The sequence below is a fragment of the Macrobrachium rosenbergii genome, chromosome 3 (assembly GCF_040412425.1).
Source record: "Macrobrachium rosenbergii isolate ZJJX-2024 chromosome 3, ASM4041242v1, whole genome shotgun sequence".
NCBI lineage: Eukaryota > Metazoa > Arthropoda > Malacostraca > Decapoda > Palaemonidae > Macrobrachium > Macrobrachium rosenbergii.
Window position 1 is genome coordinate 30,260,887 of NC_089743.1, and position 24,867 is coordinate 30,285,753.

General features: G+C 37.0%; 1 protein-coding gene across 2 annotated transcripts in view; it reads left to right on the forward strand.

The window, feature by feature from the left end:
• The window catches only part of LOC136853941 (TAF6-like RNA polymerase II p300/CBP-associated factor-associated factor 65 kDa subunit 6L), a 52,361-nt gene extending 28,950 nt beyond the window's left edge, over window positions 1–23,411 (forward strand). For both annotated transcript variants that reach the window (XM_067129840.1, XM_067129848.1), the window contains exons 6-9: window positions 4,081–4,260; window positions 12,249–12,353; window positions 20,108–20,374; window positions 22,601–23,411. In XM_067129840.1, the coding sequence (XP_066985941.1) occupies window positions 4,081–4,260; window positions 12,249–12,353; window positions 20,108–20,374; window positions 22,601–23,266 (1,218 nt within the window). In that variant the 3' untranslated portion in view covers window positions 23,267–23,411. The remainder of the gene's footprint in view (window positions 1–4,080; window positions 4,261–12,248; window positions 12,354–20,107; window positions 20,375–22,600) is intronic.
• Window positions 23,412–24,867: the final 1,456 nt, after the last annotated feature.

Sequence of the window (24,867 nt, forward strand, 5' to 3'; positions counted from 1 at the left end):
ACTTAACATTTTGTGTCGAAATCCGATTATGTCGAGTTCTAGTACGGTCGAGGACCGGGGTTCTACTGTATATATATATATATATATATATATATATATATATATATATATATATATATATATATATATATATATATATATATATATATACACACACACACAGTAAACCCCCATATTCACGTTCTCACACTTCGCGGACTCACGCATTTGCGGGTTTCTCTGTGGAAGATATCTACCCATTATTCGCAGAAAATTCGCCCATTTGCAGTATTTTTCACTGAGAAATAGTCACTAATTACAGTACTGTATTTTCATATAATTTTCATGAATAAATGCACTTTTTGTGATAAAACTGTTGAAATACTCAGGTATAAGCATTTTCACAGGGTTTTTCTTGTGTTTAAACTATCAAAATGGGCAGTTCTAAGTGTTTTTAGAAGGGTTTTAAGTATTCGCGGATTTTAGCTATTCGGCGGGGGGTGCGGTACGTATCCTCCGCGAATACAGGGGGGTTCACTGTATATATATATATGCTTATACCTGAGTATTTTAATAGTTTTATCACAAAAAGTGCACTTATTCATGAAAACTATATGAAAATACAGTAATTAGTGAAAATTTCTCAGTGAAAAATACCGCGAATGGGCGAATTTTCCGCAAATAATGGGTAGATATGTTCCACAGAGAAACCCGCGAATCCGTGAGTCCGCGATTTGTGAGAACACAAATACAGGGGGTTTACTGTACACAGGTAGTGGGGGTTCCATTCCTACTCCACATCATAAGCCAAAAATGGTCACAAGCCAAAAAATCGTTGGAAATCGTCAAAAATCCTAAGAAAACCTTACTTTTAATGCTTTGGGTGTATTGGAAACGATGTAAACTGCATTTTTGTTGAGTTTTTCATCAAAAAACCTCCAAATTTTCATTATTCTGCCATTTTGGAGCCATATTTCTTCCGTCAGATCAGCGTACGACGTGTCGTAACTCTGGAACATGCGTCGTAAACCAGGAAATAATTTCTGATGAATATATTTGAAAAGCGTTGTAACCTCGGAATGTCGTAAACCGGGGACTGCCTGTATAACAGTTGAGATATTTTTATTTATAAATTAGAACAACTAGTGTAGGGAGAATAAAAAAACTGTAGTTAGAAGTTTTAACTCTTATGCTGAAGATAGATGACCTCTTTGAAGGTAAAATATTGTTCTTTTTTGTGGGTTGCACCAATGTTATTGAACATCAGAGTTACCATTTTTTTCCGTTATTAGCTTGTAGGCAGCATATAAATATTCGCATGATCTCATCTTGATTCTGATTTAGAATGTTATATGGCTGTAAATTCTTTCAGCAACCAATCCTGCAGTTACAACTTTCTTAGTTTTCTGTTTCTCATCAGTGATCCTCACCTTTCATCTCCTCCTTAAATCTTACCCTTGGCCTTCAGGAAACTGTAAAGACCTTGTCCCAGCGCTGGCCCAGATGACCCAAATTTCATACATTCATTGCCCTAGAAGGTCATATACTGCTTCTCCACAGTTCTGCAAAATCACTGAAAAAAATATGCCAGAGGCAGATATTTAAGCAACTATTTGTGTACCCTCCTAAACATTTTGATGCCTTTTCCATGGTTCCTTCAGAGCCTCTTGAGCCTTCACACAGAAGGCTGCTTTTAAAATGCTTGGATGCTTTGGTTCTTGTGATCATTAACAAAGCACCTTTCTGTGTTATCTTAATTGGGTTGTAACCCTTCACTATGCCTTAGGAGCTTACGTCAGAAAAAAATCATACCTTATTCCTGCTTAGCACTCTTTCTTTTTGAGGAAGAATATTGACACATTTGCTTTGGTTCACCATTTCTTGAGAATGTCTATATCACCAAACATTTTGAATGGAAAACTTTTATCAGTCAAGGTACATTAAACTATGTTAAACTAATTCTCCTTACTTGAGAAAACAAATCTCCAGATAGTGATTATGCTTACAAACTGTAGTTCCACTTCAACTCACCCAGATCACCTGTTCACTGATCACATGTTCATTGATTTCTCTTTGGCATTTTGGGATGTTCTTATCACAAACCCAACATTAGGCACTGTAATGGCAAGTGAACAGAGCATGCACTTCAACCATGTGGAACCTAGGGCATTTTTTTTTTTTTTTTTCTAACAGGTTTTCAGGATCTGGTCATGGGTTGTGTTGAAGTCCTTATGCTAAACAGCTCATCAGTGGTTGCAGTCTTGAAGAATCAGAATTTTTTTTCCAAACTTGGTAGATTTGTGCATCAGTTTTCTAGTTGATTAGTATCCCCTGTAGGGGTTGATTGGGGGATGGGCTCTGAATAGCCTTTTCATCCTGGTTTTATTTATTTATTTTTATTTTTTTTTTTTTACAAGATTTTTGTGCATATAATCTTAACTTTCATGCATCTCCCCCCTGCATGAACTCAGTAGTCTGAAAAGTGACTATTCTAATGCATCATTATGATGATCTAGGTGTTTCAGCTTTCCTGAAAATCCCCTAAGTCTCTTTCAGATAAGAATATAAGGACTTCACTGTTTACCTTTTTCCAAAAACAGCCAAGGTTCGTTATTCAACAAACAGAATAAAAATTTCACAGCTTCAAAGGAAGAAACAGATTTGAAACAGTCTCTGAGTTTTACCTCACACTCTTACTGGTTACTTACTATTGATTCTTACTGGTTACTTACTATTGATTCTGGAAGACTGAATACTAATGCTTTACCTTATAAGATTAATAGTATCTCTGTACCTTCAAGGGAATTATCTTTGACCAAACAACATGGATAGGTTAGATTTAGCTTTAACCAAGTAACAATAAATTTGCTGTAAATGTTGCGTTAATCTTTGAAGGGAGGCTGCCATCTCCCTTGCTATGTGTGCCAGGGAACCAAAAAAGTCTAGCCTGGCTTTCTCAGTTGAAAACCTGATACTGCTCTAGTCTAGCAGCTTCATTTGGCCTATCATCAAGGTCAGCCCCAGGATCTCATTCCTTGAACAAAATGGGTCAGTGAATGACAAAGTATAATTAATTCAAACCATTGTTTGCTTTCTTACTCATTGCATCATTGGAATGGTATCATCAGTAGTAAAAAGTAGTTCCAAACACCAGTAATTCTTGTACCTTCAACCTTCAGCTGTAGTACCAGAAGTCTCACCTACAGGCCCCCATAACAATGTCTTAAATACCCCTACTAGTCTCTTTCACTGTATTCCCATTTTGTTTTCTGTATATACTTGTAAAGAGTAAATGTATTTTTCCTAGGAAAATTTGCATCCAGTCTTCAGAAGTCAAGTCATTTACTGTATAAGTAAGAATGTGCGTAAGGGAAAACTGAGGGTGTTTCACATTTGTATGATCCCTTGATGCTGTGAAATCCTAGTTTTTTTTAAGGAAGAAGCAATAAATTTCCTACAGCCTTGTTTGCACCGGAATCTGTGGGACTTGATATCTGGTTCCATGTTGGTGGTTTTTTCACCACAGCTTGGGTATTTGTTGCTTATGTAGAAGTATCATTAAACTATGAGTATGTTTTATCTCAAAGTATTTCTGTTGTTATTTCATGATCACTATTGATAGAACTAGTACAGGTATTGATAGGGAAGCTGGTTATTAGATAGCTCCATTCTCAACCACTTTTTTCTCTCAACATGTCATACCCAGTTATCTCATGATCAGGTCTACAAATAGTGGAGCAGCATCTATGTTCATGGTGGTAATAGATGTCAGTATTCTTGTGTAAATCACAGATAATACTTGAGCAAAGATTATTCATAATGTCAAGAGACCCAAGAAATACTGTGGTGAAACAGATTGATTACCATATTTCTGTATTCCTCCCTTTAATGTGTTTCTCCATTCATAATCACTATTGTAACGTTTGTGTCAAATTCCTACCTCTCTGTACTCTACTAATTATACCTTTTATGTAAAGCATAAGTAAATAAGTTGTGTATTTATGGAACATAGAAAATTATCCTATAGTTTTGTGGAAATCATAATGCAAGGTAGACTGCTTATATTGCAATTTTTTTTTTTTTTTTTTTTTGAAATAACAGATGATGTGTGAAGATGTGTCAACATCACCTGGAATCAGATCTTTTGTGGGCCATATCATTGGAGGTGTAGTTCGTGGGGCAAATCGTGCTCGGCAAAAGCCTTTCATCTTAAGAAGACTTCTGTTGATTACAAGAGCTCTTCTTGTGAATCCCCATATTCACCTTGGCCCCCAAAATTATGTAAGTCTCTATTTTTTTTTTTTTTTTCAGTAATGAAAGTACTCCAGTAGAAGAAATTCCATCTACCATTTCTGATAGTTTAGAATTAAGGTATGAAAAATATTTTGAAGAAATTGTTCATTGATTTTACTCCTATCCTGATGGCCAGCAGGAAAGCAAACATACTTTTATCTGCTGACTGTACCTTATATAACATCATCATTAATGTTCTTTTGTGGGTTCTTCCTTTTGCAGGGCTAGACTTAAGTTCTCTTCACTGTCTTACTGTCATTGTGCACTTTCTGTAGGAATTCACATTTGATCTTTGTCTTAACCCTTAAACGCCCAGCCTCTATTTACAAAAGTGTCTCCTGTATGCCGGCAGCGTTCTGTAGTTAGCGCCGAAGCGGAAAAAAAGTTTTTTTGAAAAAATCACAGCACGCTCAGTTTTTAAGATAAAGAGTTCATTTTTGGCTCCTTTTTTTTGTCATTGCCTGAAGTTTAGTAGGCAACCATCAGAAATGAAAAAAAATCATTATCATATATAAATATTAAAATATATGACAGCACAAAAAAAAAATTTCATATATAATTGTATACAAATCGCGCTGTGAGCAAAATGGTTAAAGCTAATGATTTATTTTTTCTTTGTATTGTACACTAAATTGCGATGATTTTGGTATATAACAAATTGTAAAACGATCAAAGCAACACAGAGAAAATATTATCACAAAATGATGCATGAATTCGTAACAAGCGGATGTAAAAAAAAGTTTTTTTAAAAAATTTACCATAAATCGAATATTGTGCTAGAGACTTCCCGTTTGTTGCAAAATGAAGGTAATTGATTGATTATTACTAGACTGTAAGTGTTTTAGCTTACAATTGCAGTTTTCGACCATTTCAGTCGAGTTAAAGTTGACTGAAGGTCGAATTTTTTCTATTTATTGTGATTTATATGAAAATATTTCAAAACTGATAAAAGCTACACCCATGAGTTATTTTTTGTTGTATTCTACATGAAATTGCACACATTTTCATATATAAAACTTTATGTAATGGCTAATATTAAATGGTGCAAAAATTATGACAAAGTGACTAAAGAAATTCTGAGATTTTCAGCCAAGTTAGCGCAAGCAGAGGTAAGGAAAAAGTTTTTTTCAAAAATTCACTATAAATCGAAATATTGTGCTAGAGACGTCCAATTTGTTGCAAAATGAAGGTAAATGATTGAATATTACAGTACTAGAATGTAAGAGTTTTAGCTTACAATTGCGTTTTTCGACCATTTCAGTCGAATGAAAGTTGACCGAAGGTTGAAATTTTGGCACTTATCGTGATTTATATGAAAATATTTCAAAACTGATAAAAGCTACAACCATGAGTTATTTTTGTTGCATTCTACATGAAATTGCACACATTTTCATATACAAAACTTTATGTAATGACTAATATAAAACGATGCAAACATTACGACAAAGTGACGAAAGAATTTCTGAAATGTTCGGCTGAGTTACCGCATGCTGACGTAAGGAAAATATTTCTCTTTTTTTTTTTTTTTTTTTCAAAAATTTACCATAAATCGAAATATTGTGCTAGAGACTTCCAGTTTGTTGCAAAATGAAGGTAAATGATTGAATATTACTAGAATGTAAGAGTTTTAGCTTACAATTACATTTTTCGACCATTTCAGTCGAGACAAAGTTGACCGAAGGTTGAAATTTTGGCACATCGGGATTTATATGAAAATATTTCAAAACTGATAGAAGCTACAACCATGAGTTATTTTTTGTTCTATTCTAAATGAAATTGCGCACATTTTCATATATAAAACTTTATGTAATGACTAATATAAAACGGTGCAAACATTATGACAAAGTGACGAAAGAATTTCTGAGATGTTCGGCTGAGTTACCGCGCGCGGACGTAAGGAAAAAGTTTTTTTAAAAATTCACCATAAATCGAAATATTGTGCTAGAGACTTCCAATTTGTTGCAAAATGAAGGTAAATGATTGAATATTACAGTACTAGAATGTAAGAGTTTTAGCTTACAATTGCATTTTTCAACCATTTCGGTCAAGTCAGAGTTGACTGAAGGTTGAAATTTTTTGCAGTCGACGTACGGTACGTCCACTCATCACCCGACAGACAATTTTAGTCAACTTACGATACGTCCAGTCGGCGTATAAGGGTTAAGGTTCTTTGTATTATCCATTAGGCTCCAGGCTGCAACCTCTTTCATTCCTTTTACTGTACCTTTGTTCATATTCTCTTACTTCCATCTGATTTTCCACCCTCTCTAACAATTGTTTCATAGTGCAACCATGAGGTTTTCCTCCTGTTACATCTTTCAAACCTTCTTACTGCCAATTTTCCTTAGTGCTGAATGACCTTGGCCTTTTATTTAAATTCTATATTCCAGCTCCAGTTCCAGGTTTCCAAACATTTTACTTCAGCCACCATCCTTTGCTATCAAGAAAGTACTTGCTATCCAGCAAGAAGAGACACATTGAAGCATCAAGCCACACTTTGTTGATATCGGATTCAGAGACAATGGTTGGTGTTCCTAATCCCCCCAGCCTTTGAAGGTTAGAGTCCAAGTAAACTGGAGAGCTGAGACTGGTTGGTACTTATGGAGCAGTAGGGGCATCATTCTGAGAGTCAAGATTCAGTCCTAATACAGATGCAGGAAACCAACTCCTCTTCCTCCTAGCCACGGGCTTCTTGGTTGCCTTCCCCAAGAACCTCACTTCTCAGCATGTGGATGGCCTTTGAAAGCTTTTCAGTCTCTATCCTGGTAGATAAAAATTTCTTGGTAACTGTGTTGTCCAAGTAGGCATCCAAGATTGCCTTGAATTATTGATGGTAGTCTTCAGTAATGCCCTGAATATAGTTATGCAGAGTATCGAGAGGTTCCTTGATATTGCACAAGATCTCTTTACAGATCTTCCTAAACTCTGCCCAGGTATCAGCTGGGATCTCCTTTTGAGCTGTGTGTAGCTTGGCAGATTGGACCATGGCAGCTGGATTGCCACCACCCAGCATAAAGAGAGAGTCACAGATGAAGGACTAGGAACGGCAGAAGTGTGAGGAACTTTAGGAGTAGGGCTGTCCATGGTTGGGTGCACCTGAATGTTGGATCATTGCACAGGAGAGCCTGGCACCTCTTGTGGAAACTGCTGTTCATGCTAGAAAATGGCTATTCCCCTGGGCCTCCTTGGTTAAACAAGGAGAACTTAGTGGCTTGTTCTGCACCTTGCTCATCATTCAGGGTATATGTCCTAATTAATGGCTATTTCTCTCCTTTGGAAAAGTCATACAGGGAGTTCTTGGATTCTGCCATCTTAGCTTATTTGCCTGAGCATGGGATATAACAAGGTGGGAAGTTAATACCTGCTGCCAGAGCTCTACCAGGAAGTTGTATTCCCTTCCACCCTTAATCCCACTTTAACCCATGAACACATAGGGCTGATTTAAAACAAGCCTTATCATCATTTGTGATGGTTGTAGGGAGCATATTGGGCACATCACGTATGTCTGGAAACCACCCAAATTCACCTTTATATATGCAGAGGCTGTGTACTATACTGCTGTGATCGGAATAATTGTAATGCATTGAAAGAGAAGAACAAGAAAAATTTAGTAATCCTGCTAAGATAAATAAGCACTTAAACCAAACAGATGTGCGATCATTACATGTGAGAAATCAATTCTGAGCACTGGCTTAGAACAACAGATTAATTATTTGTTATATGTATGGATGACCACAGTGGAAATGAACTAATAAGATTGCAATAAGAGATTTGCTTAACTAGGGGTTCATGAGGATAATGGATAATAGTGAAACCAGCATGGCATAGGATTATCAGTAAAAAGTAATTCTTCCTGAGGAAAAAAATGTGAATTCCATGCAAATACCCCAGTACTAAAGGGAAAGAAAATCTAAGTTATAATGAAATCTGTTAAGAGCACTTTCCTATGTTGAAACCTAGAAAGGGAGTAAAGAAATGTGAAAATATAAGAGCACTAGTATGAAATTTAGAAAGGGAACCAAGAAACACGAAAATACGAGAGCACTTGATCTAGATTTGTAAACATGAGATTCGTGCTGAAGGAGGTGCCCACGGGGTGTAACAAAAAACTGTATTTTAATATGAACGGGGAAATATATGAAATACTTCAAACTATGTGCTTAACTTTCCTCAGTTGATAGTTGGGACAACTTGGCAGTAAATACTGCACAATGAAAAACAACTCAGAGTGGAAAACTTTGATGCAAAGACCAGGAATAATCACTACATGATGGTCTTACAGGTTTGGCCTACCTTTGCCATCTTTCATGCGTCTGCATAGGAGTGAGTGTGTTGTGATCATCCAGGTAACTACAGTACTGTAGGTGGAATTAAGAGCCTTCCTGTCTTGAGTCCAGGTATATTCTGTCACTGTACCAACAGTGGCACTATTCTGGCCTGGACTGGCTGTATTTAGTCAGTCTATTTTGTGGAGGCCTGGTAGGATCATAATAGTAACTCCTTTGAGGATAAAGTAAAAAATAAAAAAACTACCAGTGTATCACAATTATAACAAAGCCAGCATGGAGATAATGAGAATGGATGGAGAATGCACTAACACAAAAGAAAGGTCAAAATCCACTACCCAGAACAGTATTAATAAGTCAAGGTGCTGGGAGTCAGCTAGCCACTTTTTATAGTAATCTCTTATAATTAATGTGATTTTTAAGAAGTGAAGCAGAAGAAAAGTTATTAGGTATAAAGTTTGGAGGTTAAAAGGATGAATCAAAATTATTGTAAATAATGTAAACTTCTCTCAGCTGCAGGGAAGATCTCGCAGTTAAATAGATAGACCACAGACAAATGCAATAATGGGTAGGGGTATTACCTGTCAGTGATGTGAAGGTGTTTGTGAGAGACAGTCCACTTTAGCCATTTTGTTTCTGTTTACAAGGCATTGGATATACATGTTTAATCAAGGATGTGTAGACTGTAAATGAGGACTCTATATAAGTGATGTGTTTGTCTTGAAGCAGTTGAATATTGTTTTTGATGTGTATTTTAAATAGTGAAGAGCTATCAGAGCCAGTTGCTGTGCATATTCCTGACAGATTTGCACTAGGGTAGAGAGAAACTTATAGTTGTTACTGTAATGATTTAAATTTTTTTTCACTTTGACCATGAGATACTTGATGTATTTCACAGTGGTTGAGCTCCTAAAAAATATTTTCCCTTCTCTTTGATCAACGCTGTAATCTATCCTTTGATGCACCAACTCTCAACACGCACAAAAGTGGGACCATCTTTTATCAATTATCTTCAGAACCTCAAGCATAGTTGTAAGGTTTAAGACCCCATGTTATCAAGTAAATGACTGTTTCTACCTTATGATGGAAGGGATTTGCTTCAAATTTTTATCACTTATTCCCTCACTGGGAAATTCAGAAATTCGACATCTAAGTTCATTTTTTTGCAGTTGAAAAAAATCATTACGTCATTTTTCAAAAATACATGCAAAAAAAAGCTGTACTCAAAAATTATTTTCCTAACACCAAAATAAAGATGTATAGTTATACTGCATTCTGTAAAAGTTTCATTGAAATTGGTTCAGTCTTCTTGGAGAAATAAGCACTTAGTTTTGAAAAAAGAAAGTTTTCAGAAAACAGCAAAACAATGGGATATTTTAGTAGGTGACACAAGTATTGTTGTACAGGTTTTTTTGACACTTAATTTTTTTACAATCTGTCGTTCACAGTGCCATACAAGTGATGAATAAAATTGTCCATGAACCAATCTCAACATTTTTTTTAGCAATAATGCTTCAAGATATGTTTATTTGCACATAAAACAGTCTATAACTCACTTGCACCTATTCAGAATTAGTCATACAGACTTTTTTACAATTTTTTTTTTTTTTACAATTTATCGTTCACAGTACCATACAAGCAATGAACAGAATTATCAATAAACCAATCTAAAAAAATTTTTTTAGCATTAACCCTCACAGTCCGGGCTAAATATATATTAAGCAAACGCCCAGACTGGGGTAAATTTAAAGGTGACCAATTTTTAAAAAAAATCAATGGAAAGAGGAAGATATGCATATACACATGGTATAAGGAAAAAAAATTAAAAAAATTTTCTTTGTCTTCCATGGGAAGTTGAAAACGAATACAGTATTTCCAACCCTGTGCAGTGCCTCTTTCCCAAAAGACAGTCAAAAATATGCTAATTTTACCAAATTATAAGTGTTTTTCTAATAATTTTTTTTTGTTCTGTAAAATTATAATTACAGCTCTTACAATATCATAACAAATAAGAACTAAAATCAGTACCAAATTCTGAGTATATTTATTGTAGAATATTTATGAGACATCCTGGGATGGGGAGTTGCAGTACATTTCCCATGACATCTCAAGTCAAACTGATCTCCTCTATCCTCTACTGAGCTACTTGAGTTGCCTTGTAAAAGTTGCCAGAAGTCATTTATGGCCCATAGAAGTGATCTGAACACTTTTCCCGCAAAATTTGTTCAAACTGTATAGCGCGAAATGTTGTACATTTACAGTATATATGTGACCTGAATCCACCCCAAATCTATAAGTAATATATATATATATATATATATATATATATATATATATATATATATATATATATATATATATATATATATATATATATATATATATATATATATATATACACATACACACACACACACACACACACACACACACACACACACACACACACACACACACACACACACACACACACACACACACACAGTATGTCACCTGGCCACAAGGGGTTAATGCTTCAGGATATGTTCATGTAGACATAAAACAGTTGAAAACTGTTAATAACTAAAATTCAATAGTTCCTCGAAATTCGGTGGTCGGCGCGCCCCTTAAACAGTTTTGGCTTGGCAGGTAGAGATGCAGTCAGCTCACACCAAAAGACAACAGTAAAATATAAAGTCATACCAAATGCAGCTATGGATTGCATAGCGCTAAAGATTAAATCACACACTTCACAGAAAAAAGAACCACAGGACTTAAAGATGATTCATCATCCAGATTTTTCTCTATCTACACCAAAGTCTCGTAATTATTACCCCTTATCCTGCTTTTTCACTAATCCCTTTGGCACCAGTAAGCCAATCACCACATGACATTTGTATTAAACCATTCAGCATATGTACAGCACTAAACAAGCCTTCCTGGCTGAGCAGGGGTTATTAAAACAGGAATTTCATCCCCACTCCAGTGTTCAGTCTTTGATTTGTAGTGGACGTTGAGGCACTCTCATAGTACAGTATGCAGTTTTGATAGCAATTCAGCAGTTTTGTGTGATTAAATGCATATGCCCTTTTGCACTGAAAAGATTAATTAAAAGTGCAGTGCATACACATACAAAAAAATCAGTGAAGAAAGGGATTACCATACTTTGAAAGTTTGTCTAATTTGCTACAGTGAGCTTATGCTATCAGACCCTGGGTATATACTGGTTATTCCATCCCTAAATGGGCTGAACTGTTCTTTCAACAGTAATTATTTCAGTTTTGGTCTTGGCAATTGCTTCAGCTGTGGGAGACTGAGAGATTGAGAAACTTTATATGTGATGATTTGTGTACTGAGAAACTTGACATGTGATGATTTGTGTACGGGGAAACAACTATTTTAAATGTGAGAAATTTTACGTATCTTTGCTGCACTAAAAATGGTTTATTATCAAGACCCCATTACTGAAACAGGAAGTGGAAGAAGTATAACATTCATACTTGTCATATTACAATAATCTGGATATGATCTGCTGAAGTTCCATCAAATGTTATTTAATTTTGCATACTACCACACCATTTTCATAGTGTTTCATCATTCTTTCTTTCATCTTTGAGAATGAGGTGTTAAACATTTGTATGTAATGAACCTTATATTTTTGTCCATCACCTTCAGAGACATGGATGTAAGTCTTGACTTTTTTTTTTTTAGATGCGTGACATCATCAATGTGCTAGTGTACTGCCTCATTATTGAACGCAAGCTACCTCATGACACTCAGATGCTTCGTAGTCTTGCTTGCAATGTCTTACTTCAGGTAAGGACTTGTTTGTGGGTTTTTACCTTAATGCAGTATTGAATATCTAATTATGTAAATTAACCTCTTTTATGATAACTTTTAATCATAGGTAGACTTCTGTAACATTTTGTTTATGTTTATTAATTCTGTGAATCTTACCTAACAAATATACTGTATAGCTATAAGTTTTGAGCCTGGGCTCATTCCTGCTTCTGACTTCTGTTTACCTTCCTCTGGTAGGTAATATGAATTCATTCTCCTTGCCCAAGTTAGTTTTCTGCTGCCAGTTTGTTTACACACTGGTTCAAGAACTTGTTTTGTTTAGAATGTCTTCATCATATAGAAAGGCAATTTCTGAAGTCATGGGAACCGTTTGTCTTGGACTGAGCGTGACAATCACACAAAACACCTGCTGTATATAGGTAATGTGACTTGGAAAATTGCTATGCCAAGTGTAGCAAATGGTCTGTTAATAATATGAAAGTGTATATTAAGCATAGGAATAGGAGAGAAGTAGACAGGAACAAGAAATATTCAGCAAAAGAGGGATGTCCTAATGTGGAACAGGTAAGACTAGGTCTAGATAGTCAAAGTGTGTTCCCAGTGAGAATACTCAAGTAATGTTACACATCAGAGAACACCCATCAACCTACACACACACACACACAGTGTCTATATGTGATCCTCGTACCCTTCTTCCTATATCCCCTGAACCTTCCCTCCAGTCATTTCCTTCGTTCTCCTTTGGTTCAAGCTTAAATGCAGTGATGCAGTTTCTCATAGCTTCTATAGCATAATTGGTAAAGTATTCAAAAGAAGTTTAAGAAGGTAGGCTAGCAATGCCAGCTGATACACATTCATTGACCACAAGAGAGGGTGTGCATTTACCCCCATCTTTAAAGGAGCCATGTGTTAGTTCAGTGTCTTTGAGAGGGAGCTACCTGACTGAGTTATCATGACAGAGGGCTTTGCCCACTTTCACCTACCTCTCTGTCACCTCTGTCTTAACCTGGGAGGAGGTTGGCCTACACTCCCCCAAAGACCATTTGGGTAGGAGTCATCCATACATCGTTCAGTGCCTTTAAAGCAGTGCAAGCAGCCATTTGAGGCAGTAAATCCACTACTGGATTCAGTCTTGAATACTGATTTTGACTTAGAAAAGTACAAGAATAGGCCTCAGTTGAAAATGAAATCAGCCAGTTGTGTTAAGTGCAAGCAAGGTTTCCTGCCGTTGTCATTAATTCAGACTCCCGCCAGTGGCACCATTTTTCCACCTCTTCCAGTATTCCTGGGCCTCATTTCTCAGCCATTTGCAGTGTGTGCGTTAGTTTCTGCCCAGATGCATATAACAATTTCTTGTTTCATATAAGTAACTTACCAAGTAATTACATAGCAAAGCTTTCTACTTGCCCAGCAGCCTTTTTAAAAAATTTGCGGTGGCGATTCTGTTGTTTTTGCTTAGGCGTCAGGCTCTGCCCACTATCAGAGCACTCGGAAACAACTGGCCGGTTAGTTCAGTTGTGTTTCTGTCGCAGTTCATCATACATCGATGCCATTGCAGCAGTTCTTGCTTTTCAGTTTTACTAGACTTCGGTGAAGTATTATCACTATTTTGGTAGCTTTCAGAGCTTTTGTCAGCTCATTAGTTTTTTCAGATCAGGATCCTAGTTTTATAGAATTATGTCAGATTTTAGCTCTTCTAGTGTTTGCTATTGCAGTTTAGGATGCAAAACTAAGTTGACTAAATCTTGTTACAATCCACATTCGATTTGTAGTAATTGTAGGGGGCAAGAGTGCAGTAAGGAGAAACCGTGTAATGAATGTTCTGATTGGTATGATAAACAGTGGAAATGTTTAGATCTCACTTGGATGAGTTAGAAAGGGATAGGAAGAGGAAAGTGGCTTCTAGAGCCAAGAATGATCTCTTAGCCTAGAAGCCAATCCTAAACCTAGTTTAGAAGCTAGTCCTGCTATTCCTGCTACTCCTATTCCCACTTTTTCTCCTAATACTGGCCCTCCTACTATTCAACCACCTACTCCCGTGCCTGGCTCCCTTGGTTCCAACCCTAATACCATCGCCAGTCTAGAGTCTAGGTTTGATTAGAAGATTAATCGGGTAGTGAACATAGTGGCAGAATCAGGTGCATCTCTAAAATTAATGATGGACAAAGTGTTTGCGGGAAAAGTGATGAGTCTGCAAATGGAGGAGGTGGCTACTCATTCTGATGGTTATTCTAGACCAAGGCCACTGTCCTGCTCCCCTGAACCTGGAAGAAGACATACTGGCAGTCCAAGGGAGGCCGTTAGTGTTTGCCCACAGGTAGTTACCCCTTCAGTCAAGCCTGTTGCATGCTCCCAGTTGTCGACAGCCAGCCATTGGAAAGGTGTCTCATTGGATATCCACCAGTTAGTTCCACAGTGTAGTGCACGTGGAGGAGGTGGCTACTCGTCCCTTCAGTTCTCCTAGATGAAGGTCACTGTCATACTCCCCAGAACCTGGAAGAAGACACTGGAAGTCCAAGGGAGGCCAATGGGTTTTGTCCACAGGTTGTTGTCCCCTCAATCAAGCTTGTTGCACAATCCCAGGTATCAACAGACAGCCGTTGGAAAGGCGTCTCTTTGGATGTCCACCAGTTTTCTTCTAGTTCCGACGATTCCAGTGCAGACAAGAGGCGCTGCAAGCGATTCCTAGATTCGTCATGTCCTCTAAAGCGCCATCCGGATGAGGTTGGTCACCATTATGACCTGCTTCCTGTTAAGCAGTCTAAGAAGGCCAGTTTTAGCAAGACCACCAAAAGAGAAGGCCTGTTCGATGTATTGTGATGTAGGCAAGGGTGGTTCGAGTGGCTAGCACTGACTACGCTGCCAGATGAAAGAAATGTAAACAAAACATCACTAAAATAGACCATTTGTTGCTTGCCAGTTATGGTAACAAGTTAATTTATTTATTTTTCTCGTCTACACTAATTTGTGCACACCAAATAATACTAACTCAAAACACAGGTTATGAGATTAATATAAAATACTGAACCAAAACAATTTATTTACAGTTACAATACAGCTTGATCTTCAAGACCTAAATTTCATAATCAATACAGTACATACCGAAGTACAAACGTGTTTATCATTGTATTAAAAATTGTTTATACATAAATAGTGTTAACGTCAGATTACAAGACGGCAGTGCATTGGTTTACATACATCACAAAAAAGATGTTTTATTCTACTATATGTGAATGAAATAACTTAATGATTATCTTTTACATACAGCTATAATTTGCTAGTTAAAGTTTCTAACTTTCTCTTTTTATTCAAGTTTTTGTTGGCTACAATATAATTATTTTCTTGGGAACAATAATTATTCAATGAAACATTAGTAGAAGCCCATATTATTAATGTTACTATTTTTTCTGTACTATGACCTTCATTACTTATTGGAGCAGCCTGTTTATTATTTAAGCTTTGACCTTTATATGGTGATTTTACTTTCATTATTGTCCATCAAATGTAAAAAAAAACTTGACATATTCTGCAATTTCTGAATAAAAAGGGAAACAGTGATTTTTTCCAAGAGTTAGTAAAGCTTGAATGAGATACTCATTGAATATTTGTAAAACTAAATGAACATTTTGTTTCTCAAAGGAGGAGAATGCTTTCCATGACAGCTTATATGAATGTTTCAAGAGTAAACCATCTTGAATGTTTCAAGGGTAAACCATCTTCTATCTCATGAAGTTCTCTCAAAGAGCTGAATGGGGCTAAATGAATTTCACTTTCTAAAATATGATTTCCATCAAAGGAGAACTGAGGGAACTTCATTGTCTTATTTGTATCTTTCTGGCCATGCCAATTATTCCTGGTACATCTCAACAGATGTACTGAATTTCTGCCTTTATAATCAAAATATGGCTTCAAGTGAGTTTCATCCACCATTAGTATCACTGTTTTGTCATTGGATAGTAATGATTTACATTTATTCTTAATGTAAATCAGAAAATTTGAGTAATTTTGTTCTGATGCTGGGTAAACTGTTTGGAAACACACACTCCTGATGGTAGAGTAACTCGGTGATATTAGGAATTTCTTATCTCTCAAGAGTCTATAACTTTCTGGGGAACAATTATAAAACAAAGAAGACAGTATTACTAACTGTGATGAATAATCAGATAATAAGACCAGGTCAAACTGTAACACCTCAAATCAGAATTTAATACGTGCGCCTAGATCCACCCCTGAGAATAATACTGATAACCCTCAACACTGGCAAGGTGCTTTGGACTAATGCCGAGGCAGAGATTTTGCCCAAGTCTTTGTTTAGAATGATGGAAGTCTTATCTTTTTCTGAGTTTTCACTCAGCACAATTGTTGCTGCTCTGCACCAGCTTAGGTATTGAAGAGTGGGAGGAGTCATTACATTTTTTACTTGCTTGGACAAGGCTATTTCAGATGCTGCAGGCAAATGCTCTCGTGCTTTCACTAACTCAGCCTTGAAGAAGAGAGAAGAATTGTGCTGTAACCTTTTGTCTAAGGTCTCTCCTACTCAGAAGATGGCAGTTTTGGTTTCTCCTTTGGATTCCCTTCTTAATCCTACTCCCTTGAAGGTGATAAGGAAGGATATTTCCTTACAGGAAAATAAAGATTTTATCAGACAGTCTCTTAAGTTAGTCATGAACAGGCATCTTCTCTTCCTTTGGGCCCTCCAGTCAAGATTCATTCCTCCTCATCTCAGGACTCATCTTCTGCTGCAAAGACCGTTCGTAGGTCCACATCAGGCTTCGGTAAGAGTAAAGCTGCTAGGATTATATGGAAGAAATAAAGTTTCCAGCCCTTAGGTTCCATTAGGAGGCTGACTGCAGGTCTTGTGGCATGTTTGGAGAGACTTAGGAGCAGAACATTGGATGGTGGAGGTACTGAAGGAGGGCTGTGTAATTCCTTTTCTGTCTCCTCCTCTGACATTGTCTCATAGCTTTTCCATCGTATCTTCATCAGCTGGAGAAGTATCTGGTACTTCGGAAATAGGTGTTTTTTTTGTTAGAGAAGAATGAAATAAAGCAAGTGCCAGGAAACTCTTGGAATTGTACAAGTGGCTTTCTGGTGCCAAAGGCATCTGGGAGGTTGGTGCCCAATGCTAGATTTGTCAAGACTCAAGAAATTTATTCATCTGCCCCCTTTCTCCATGGAATCATCTGGCAACATGCTGACAGCAATTCACAAGAATGACTGGATGATAACTGTGGACATGCAGGACATGCATTTCCACATGCTTTTTTTTGGCCAATGTACAACGCCTCGGGTATTCATGAGGATATTGGCACCAGTAGGGGGATGGTGTCACCATTTAGGAGTAAGAATTCTTCTCTGTTTAGATGACTGGTTAATGTTGGCCAACTCTTTCGACAGAATTCTGAGGGCCAAGAATCTGTTACTTTGTCTGGCTGTCACTGAGCATCATGCTCAGTTAACAGAAGTCTGCCCTGATTGTACTCAGTCCATTTTCTCTCTGGGGATGAGGATAGACTCACAGTTTTCAGCCTCTTTCAACAGAGAAATGAGTAGACAACTTATTGCTTCACAGAGAATTTTGGCCCTCAAGAAAGCTTCCTGTGAGAATGTTGCTTTCTCTGTTAGGACACATGGCATCTAGAAAAATTTCTCAGATTAGGGAGACTCAGGATGTGACTAATTCAATCTTATTTAAAAGAAAGTTGGGACAGGAAGTCTCTGCCAGACTCTCATTTAGTTCAGTCCCATTAACCCTTCATAAGAAGCTTTCATGGCAGAAGGATCATCAAAGACTACTGACAGGTTCATCCCTAGGAGTAATGAACCAGATCTTAGCTTGTTTTCAGATGCTACAATGACAGGTTGGGGAGCATGTCTTAACTGTTTTTATCGAATAAATTCTTTATCAACATTTTTTAAGAGTACAGGTACATGATGAGGCCTTCTACCCTTTTTGATATCAGGTGTACCTGATTGACAATGTTAGTTTGGTTGCTGTTGCCTATAATGTTTTATCAACTTGAAGGTTGCTTAGATGGTTGTAACTGGGCTAGAACTGGATTTCCTGGTCCAAAAGCCACTCCATGGTAAATCCCTTTTGTGCTCTAGGATTCACTGATTAATATATAGGATTATGAGCCTGGGTTGCCTTTGGGTACTGGAATGCAATGCAAAAGTGATATGGTCCCTAAGATCCTTAAAACCTTTGAAGATTACTCTTTCCAGGCAACCTCTGTCCTGTTAGACTTCTTCCAGAAGAGGTTCATGTTTTCAGTTAACAAAATTTATTTGTCACTGTAATCATTGTTGGAGATCTGTTGCTTTAGGATCCCCAGAAGTATCCTGGAAGCTTTTCTCACAGCTTCACTTATTGTTGAAAAGTAAACTAAGTTCTTTTTGGAACTCATCTACCATGGCTTGCAATGAAAGTTCCCTTTTTAATCTGGTGCGCTAGATTGGCTAACCAAGAATATGCCCTTAACTGTATCATTTGAGTAAAAATTCTGGTTTGCCTTGAATTCCTCTCCTGGACCTGGATAGATAGAAGCCACTCTGTCTTTTCCATGACTATAGTGCTTGTTTTTAGTATACATGGGCAGCCACAGATTATACAAGCAGTCCCCGGTTATCGGCGAGGTTCTGTTCCTGACAGCATGATGATAACCAAAAATCGGCGATAATAGCACCGATCCTCGGTTATCAGCGCCAGTATTCGGTTATTGGTGCTGATAACTGGGGACCAGCGCCGCCGATAACTGGGCACTGCCTGTACTGTCAACTCTCTGCCTCCTCTTTCCCAAAGAACAGCATTTATCATCTGGAGGACTTTTGATACAGTTGATATGGCAAATCCTAGTGCCTTAGCAATGATGTTAACACTTTATTTTGCTTTAATTAGCATCACAAATTCAACTTCATAATTGCACAATGCTTAGTAGACATATTTTCAGTGTTCACTATACTAAAAACACTTGAATGTTCATTCAGATTTACAGTGCAGTCAAAAGTCAAAGATCTTAAGAAATTGCTTCAATTATAGATACTAAAAAAGGCCATGAGTAGAGCATCTTCATATGATGCCCAGACACTATATAAGTCTTACTTAATGCAAATCATGTTCTGAGCATGGCAGTGCCCCACTCAGGAAAAAAAATCATTATGGTGAGTATTTACTGAAATGCAGTTGTTGGAGGTCACTTGTCATGAATTTCTAGTTATGCTGAAAATCTTTTGAGTTAATTAACTGTATGGAGCAAATATAGAGATGACTAATCATGGAGTATTGGATACTTAGGACTGATTGTTTACTCCTATGACTAGCAGCACAGCAGACCCTCTGTACCATATAAAACCTTTTGCTAATATCCTAACTACTGTTTCAGTTCTGGTCCCCCTGTCCAGTAAATTGTGACAACAAATGTACTTCATGATGTATTCCTCGCTTAATATGTAATCTTGTTTTGTCACTAATATATCCTATACATACCATATACAGTACAGAAAATTACTTAACCATGTTAAATGTAATCCTTGAGAGAAAATTTCTAATGTAGTTTTAAGCATGTATAGACCTTTTATGGAAACTCAACAATAGGAAACTCAGAAACCCTTGTCATGATTGCCCTTTAGTGGGAAAGGTGATATTTTTGAGAGGTGAAGATTACATTGATGAGGATGTAGGCTTGTATTTTTGAAATTCCCCAAAAAAGTGTCTTGTGGACATATTATATTTTAATTTAAAAGTTAATTAATTTTTAAATATTTTTTAGGTGGTATCAAGAGAACCTGGGTGCTGGGAAACCTGGGAGACTGTTGTAACAAGCTTGAGTGGTGTTGTCGCCAGCAGTAGTCGTCCATGGGGTCAGCACATTGGAGCTCTTATTGGCCTTCTTACCCTGGGATCAGCTGCATTATTAAAAAGTTTGACGCCTATAGCTAGGCCATACCATAATCGATTAATGCATGCCATATCAAAATCTTCAACAGCCACAACACGAGATGTTCATGATGCGCACACAGCAAATGGTCTTCTTTTGGTATGTAAAATAGTTTATGTATTCTTTAATGGGCATTCCTTTGTATTCCTGCTCCTACATTCATTTTGTCGGTATGAATAATGCTGCTGTATTGTGTTAGCACAGTATTATTATTACCATTGTAGACCAGGTTAACCAGTCTAATATGTTAAATTACCCTTCAAATAGAAATGAACCAAATGTCTTTTTCACTAATTATTTACTACAACTGACTGTGATTTGTAAATAGAGCAATCTTGATTGCTTAAAACTGTGAATACAAGTACCATCCGACTTATAATCTGCTCGGCATACAACCACTCATGCTTACAACTGTACTTCTGGCAGTGGGGATGGGCGGGCTGATACCAAAGAGTACGTTGCTGTATGACAGTGGACCGCTGAGTTACTCACCAACGTGCCATCTCAGCAGAGCTCTCTCATCACTCAGGCAGCATCAGGTTGAGTTACCCTGCCCCATCAGCAGCATCATGCTATATTAACTGTACAGTACTGTATTGTATATATACCTGAACAGCAAATTTCACCATGGCCCCTAAGAGGAGGTGTGAATCTAGTGCTGGAGTTTCTGGTAAGAAGCCAAGAAAGGTTCTTGCTCTCAACCTGAAGATAAAACAGGTTTTGACATAGGAAAAACTCATTTTGGTAGTCGCTGTTGAGTCCTCAAGGAGTTACCCCCATGGTGTGCCAGCGCTCCATGGTGACTAGACTAATATCAAAGAAATATTTTTTAGCCTGGTCTTGTAGCCAAGTATTGTGTCGTATTGAAAACACCATGACACGTTATAGAGTATAATGGACTCAGAGATAAGAGGGCATTTTCCCTATCTTCAACGAAGCTGAACCCAGTTTTTCCTACGTCAAAAACTGTAAGAAGTGACTACTGCGCATGAGCGTCTGCTGTCTTCATGACCAGGGCAGGCAAAAGACCAGCCCCATTACTCTCTGCCTGTCAATGTAGGATGATCCCTTGCCCAAATCCCATGCCTTTTCGCCAGGGAAGTGGAAGGGTTTTGAGGACTCAACAGCGACAACTAAAAATAGGTTTTTCCTACATCAAAACCTGTTTTTTGGTAGCATAGGGAAAAAGTTGTATATTTTGAGACATGAAGGGGATGCAGAGTTATTTAAAACATCTACCACTCAAATGATTGGCAGATATGAACAGGGCCATTTCCATAAATCCTGGAATACTGGGATGAAGTGATTGTTGAACCAGTCTCAAAAAAATGATGGGCAAAAAGGATTTCATCCAGTTTTGTTCTAAACCACAGTTACCATTATTGAAAATAAGGAAGTCACCCCAAAGAAGAGTTCAGTATAAAAGAGTTTCCAGAAGGTTGGTGATATCTGCACTGGAGAACAGAATAGTTCTTTAATAATATTAGAACAAAGGATCCGAAATTTGTGGCATTGATACCGCTGCCAGTTAATGTAAGGAGCCTTAAAAATAATTGTTAGTTATCTAGCATGTTTTGTGTAAAAGAAAACTAATAGCACACCAAGACCCCAAGGGACTATGATCTTTAAAATATGAGTCTTAGCATCATCTAGATCTAGATCTATGAAGATCACCATTATTTAGTATGAGCTTTAATTTCTAGAACGTCAAGAGGACATACAGTATGAGCTGAAACATTACATTCCACCTTAGCACTTATTTAGCATAAGTAAATCATGCCTCTACAATGCATGGACATCGAATTTTTAATCTTTTATATTTCTGATAAATACAAATATCTGATCTTTTCAGAAGTTCCCTCATTTTGTTGCCTTCAGTTGCTTTCATTCTCATTTGCTTTGTCCTGCCAAGACAGAAAATGACATTTAAGAATAGTATCCTTCTCGAGGGACAGGATTTGTTTTGACTAATGCGTCATACTTAGCATTATAGCATGAGTGAAGTGAAAGGTTTATGTGGTTATTGTGAAAAATATTAATAACTTTATTGTTTGTAATTTATAATGGTCAACTTTCTTTTTCTAGCAGTTGTTTATTTTCTGTAATGATTGAACTTTAACATACTTGGATTTTGTGTATTGTTGGTGACACTGAATTGTTCTACAGATCTTTGGTATGAAGTTTAAGGAAGTAAAACAAGTGCACCTGTGTGGTCAATAATAAGTTTTAATATTTTGAAGAATGCTTTGAAACATGGCTTTTTACAAAGTTGTAAGACCCTGCGATAAGATGCATGTGTTGATTTTTTCTTTTTTTTAATTTCAGGCTGGTTTGGTGAAAGTGATGACATCATTTATAAAAGGTCTGCCAGACTATTTAGAGATTGTATCACCAAAAGAGTCAACCAATGAAAGTAATGATTCTAATCATGGAATTGATAGACTGTCTCCTTCTGGGGTCGGTAACAATGAAGTTACTCTGGATCAAGTTTTGGAGATATATAGATTAGGAGAAGAAGCATTTGGTCAAAGTTTTGTAGTCCAGGTCCCTTGTGTTTATATGTGTTGCACTCGTAACCAAGTGCCCAGTTTTTTACAGTCATCTGTTTATAGGGACCAAGCTATTACAGGAGATGCACTCCTCAACCCACCACCAACAAAACGTGCAAAGAATAAACCACATTATCCAATGACCAAACCAAAGCCAAGAAGGGGTCCCCCAATCCCATTGCCACGGGTCTTTGAAGGCTATAAACCTCTCTCAGAAAAAAGAGACTATATTCCCATGAACATCCGAGGATGCTGGGTAAAGTCTCTAGACAAGCTTGTTAAGAAAGAAGGAACATTCCCTGCTGTGATTCCTCATCCCCATCGAAAACTACTTGCCCGTTATTGTTCCCGTATCACTGGCTGCATGCCACATAATACTTTCACACGACCCCTGTATCCCCCTCTGAAACCTGGGTATTCAATGCAATATTTAATATTGTAGCATTATTTTCATTCTATGAAGTATGTAAAATTAACTTATGTAACTGATAATTGCCATGTACAGTGTTTTTCAAGTGCTTTCTCATTGCACATATTAGTCCAGAGTGCATCAGTACTGATGTAAAACTATTAAAGCTTGTCAGTTAGATGTTCTTTCTTTCTTGTAGCCATTTATGAATATGCCATTTTATTTACTGTATTTTTCTCATTTTACTCATATTTATGTGTGGTTGTAATGTTGTCGATGGATACTGGGTATTCATTGTGTGTGTTTGGTTATACAGTTGGATGGAATGCTAATATTAATTTTTTTAGAACTTTTGTTGTCACCATTTGCATCATCTTTGGAAATTTGAAAATTGATGTCTGTCACTGAACTTTTTTAGTTTCAGACTTGGTATTGATTGCCCCAGAATTCATATAAATGCAATGGTTAAGATTTTATGTACAGGCAATCCCCGGTTATTGGCGGGGGTTCCGTTCTGAGGGTGTAATGATAACCGAAAATCGGCGGTTTTCGGCAATTTTCGGGGCTTATCGGCTCGGAAAAGTGCTGATTTTCGGTTATCGGCACCTTTGTTAGGTATGTATTGGCGCCAGTACCCAATTATCGGCACTGATAAGCGGAAATCGGTGATTTTTGGCACCGGAAATTTCCAATTTTCGTCACTAGACAAGCGCTGTAAAACCGGATCGCCATTAACCGAGCCCGCCGTTAACCGGGGACTGCCTGTACTTAAATTTTATTGCATATTGCAGTTTTTTAAAATTTAATGTATTTTTTAATGAATCAGGAAGTAGCATTCTATTATAGATGTTTGTTCTGATGATAATTCAAGTTAGGAATTTCATATGCTAATTATTTCAAGGATGCAGAAACTAGTTTCATAGCTTAATTTTTTCTCACATGAAAATGAATCTTAAAGGCCATTGCTTTGAGAATAAAAATTTAAGTCAGTAAACTGGCCAGACTAATTGCATTGTGATACAGTAATTTGGAAATCTTTTTGTATCACCAAATGGTGAAGAAAGCTCTGACAACGGCAGTATGTTAGTTTTAAAGTTTTTTAATCATCTTAATGATTATTGTTAATATTTCATAGGAGCTTCATCTAACTACTCTGCCCTTGCTGATTGTTGCTATTTTAATCTAATGTAACATATCTTGACTCTAGAAGGATTTGCAGAAGGTTATGTTTTAAATGATAAGTAGAAATTTGACCAAGTAAAGATAATGATGGCAGACATCTTAGTAAGAGGAACCAAAGGAAACATGAAAAGTAAAAGTTGGAAGGTGATTCAGTTTGGGACTAAAGAAACAAAGCCAAAATCCAGTAGTTTCATTTCTGGTATGCTAACAGAAAACAAATGATTACAGGCAGCTCTGTATATATGAACTTTCAAAGATATGAACACCTGTGTTCATTTGTTTAAGAATTGTTTAAATTTAGTGCAAAATTCAAAATTATGGCAGAATTTCAAATGTGGCAGCATTGCACAAGAACAGTTTGTCTCCACTGCTTGGTGACATGTAGGATCTCATGCTTTGAGTCTTATGTATGTGAGCTGTTCAATTTTTTCAAGATAAAATTAACAGTTTTA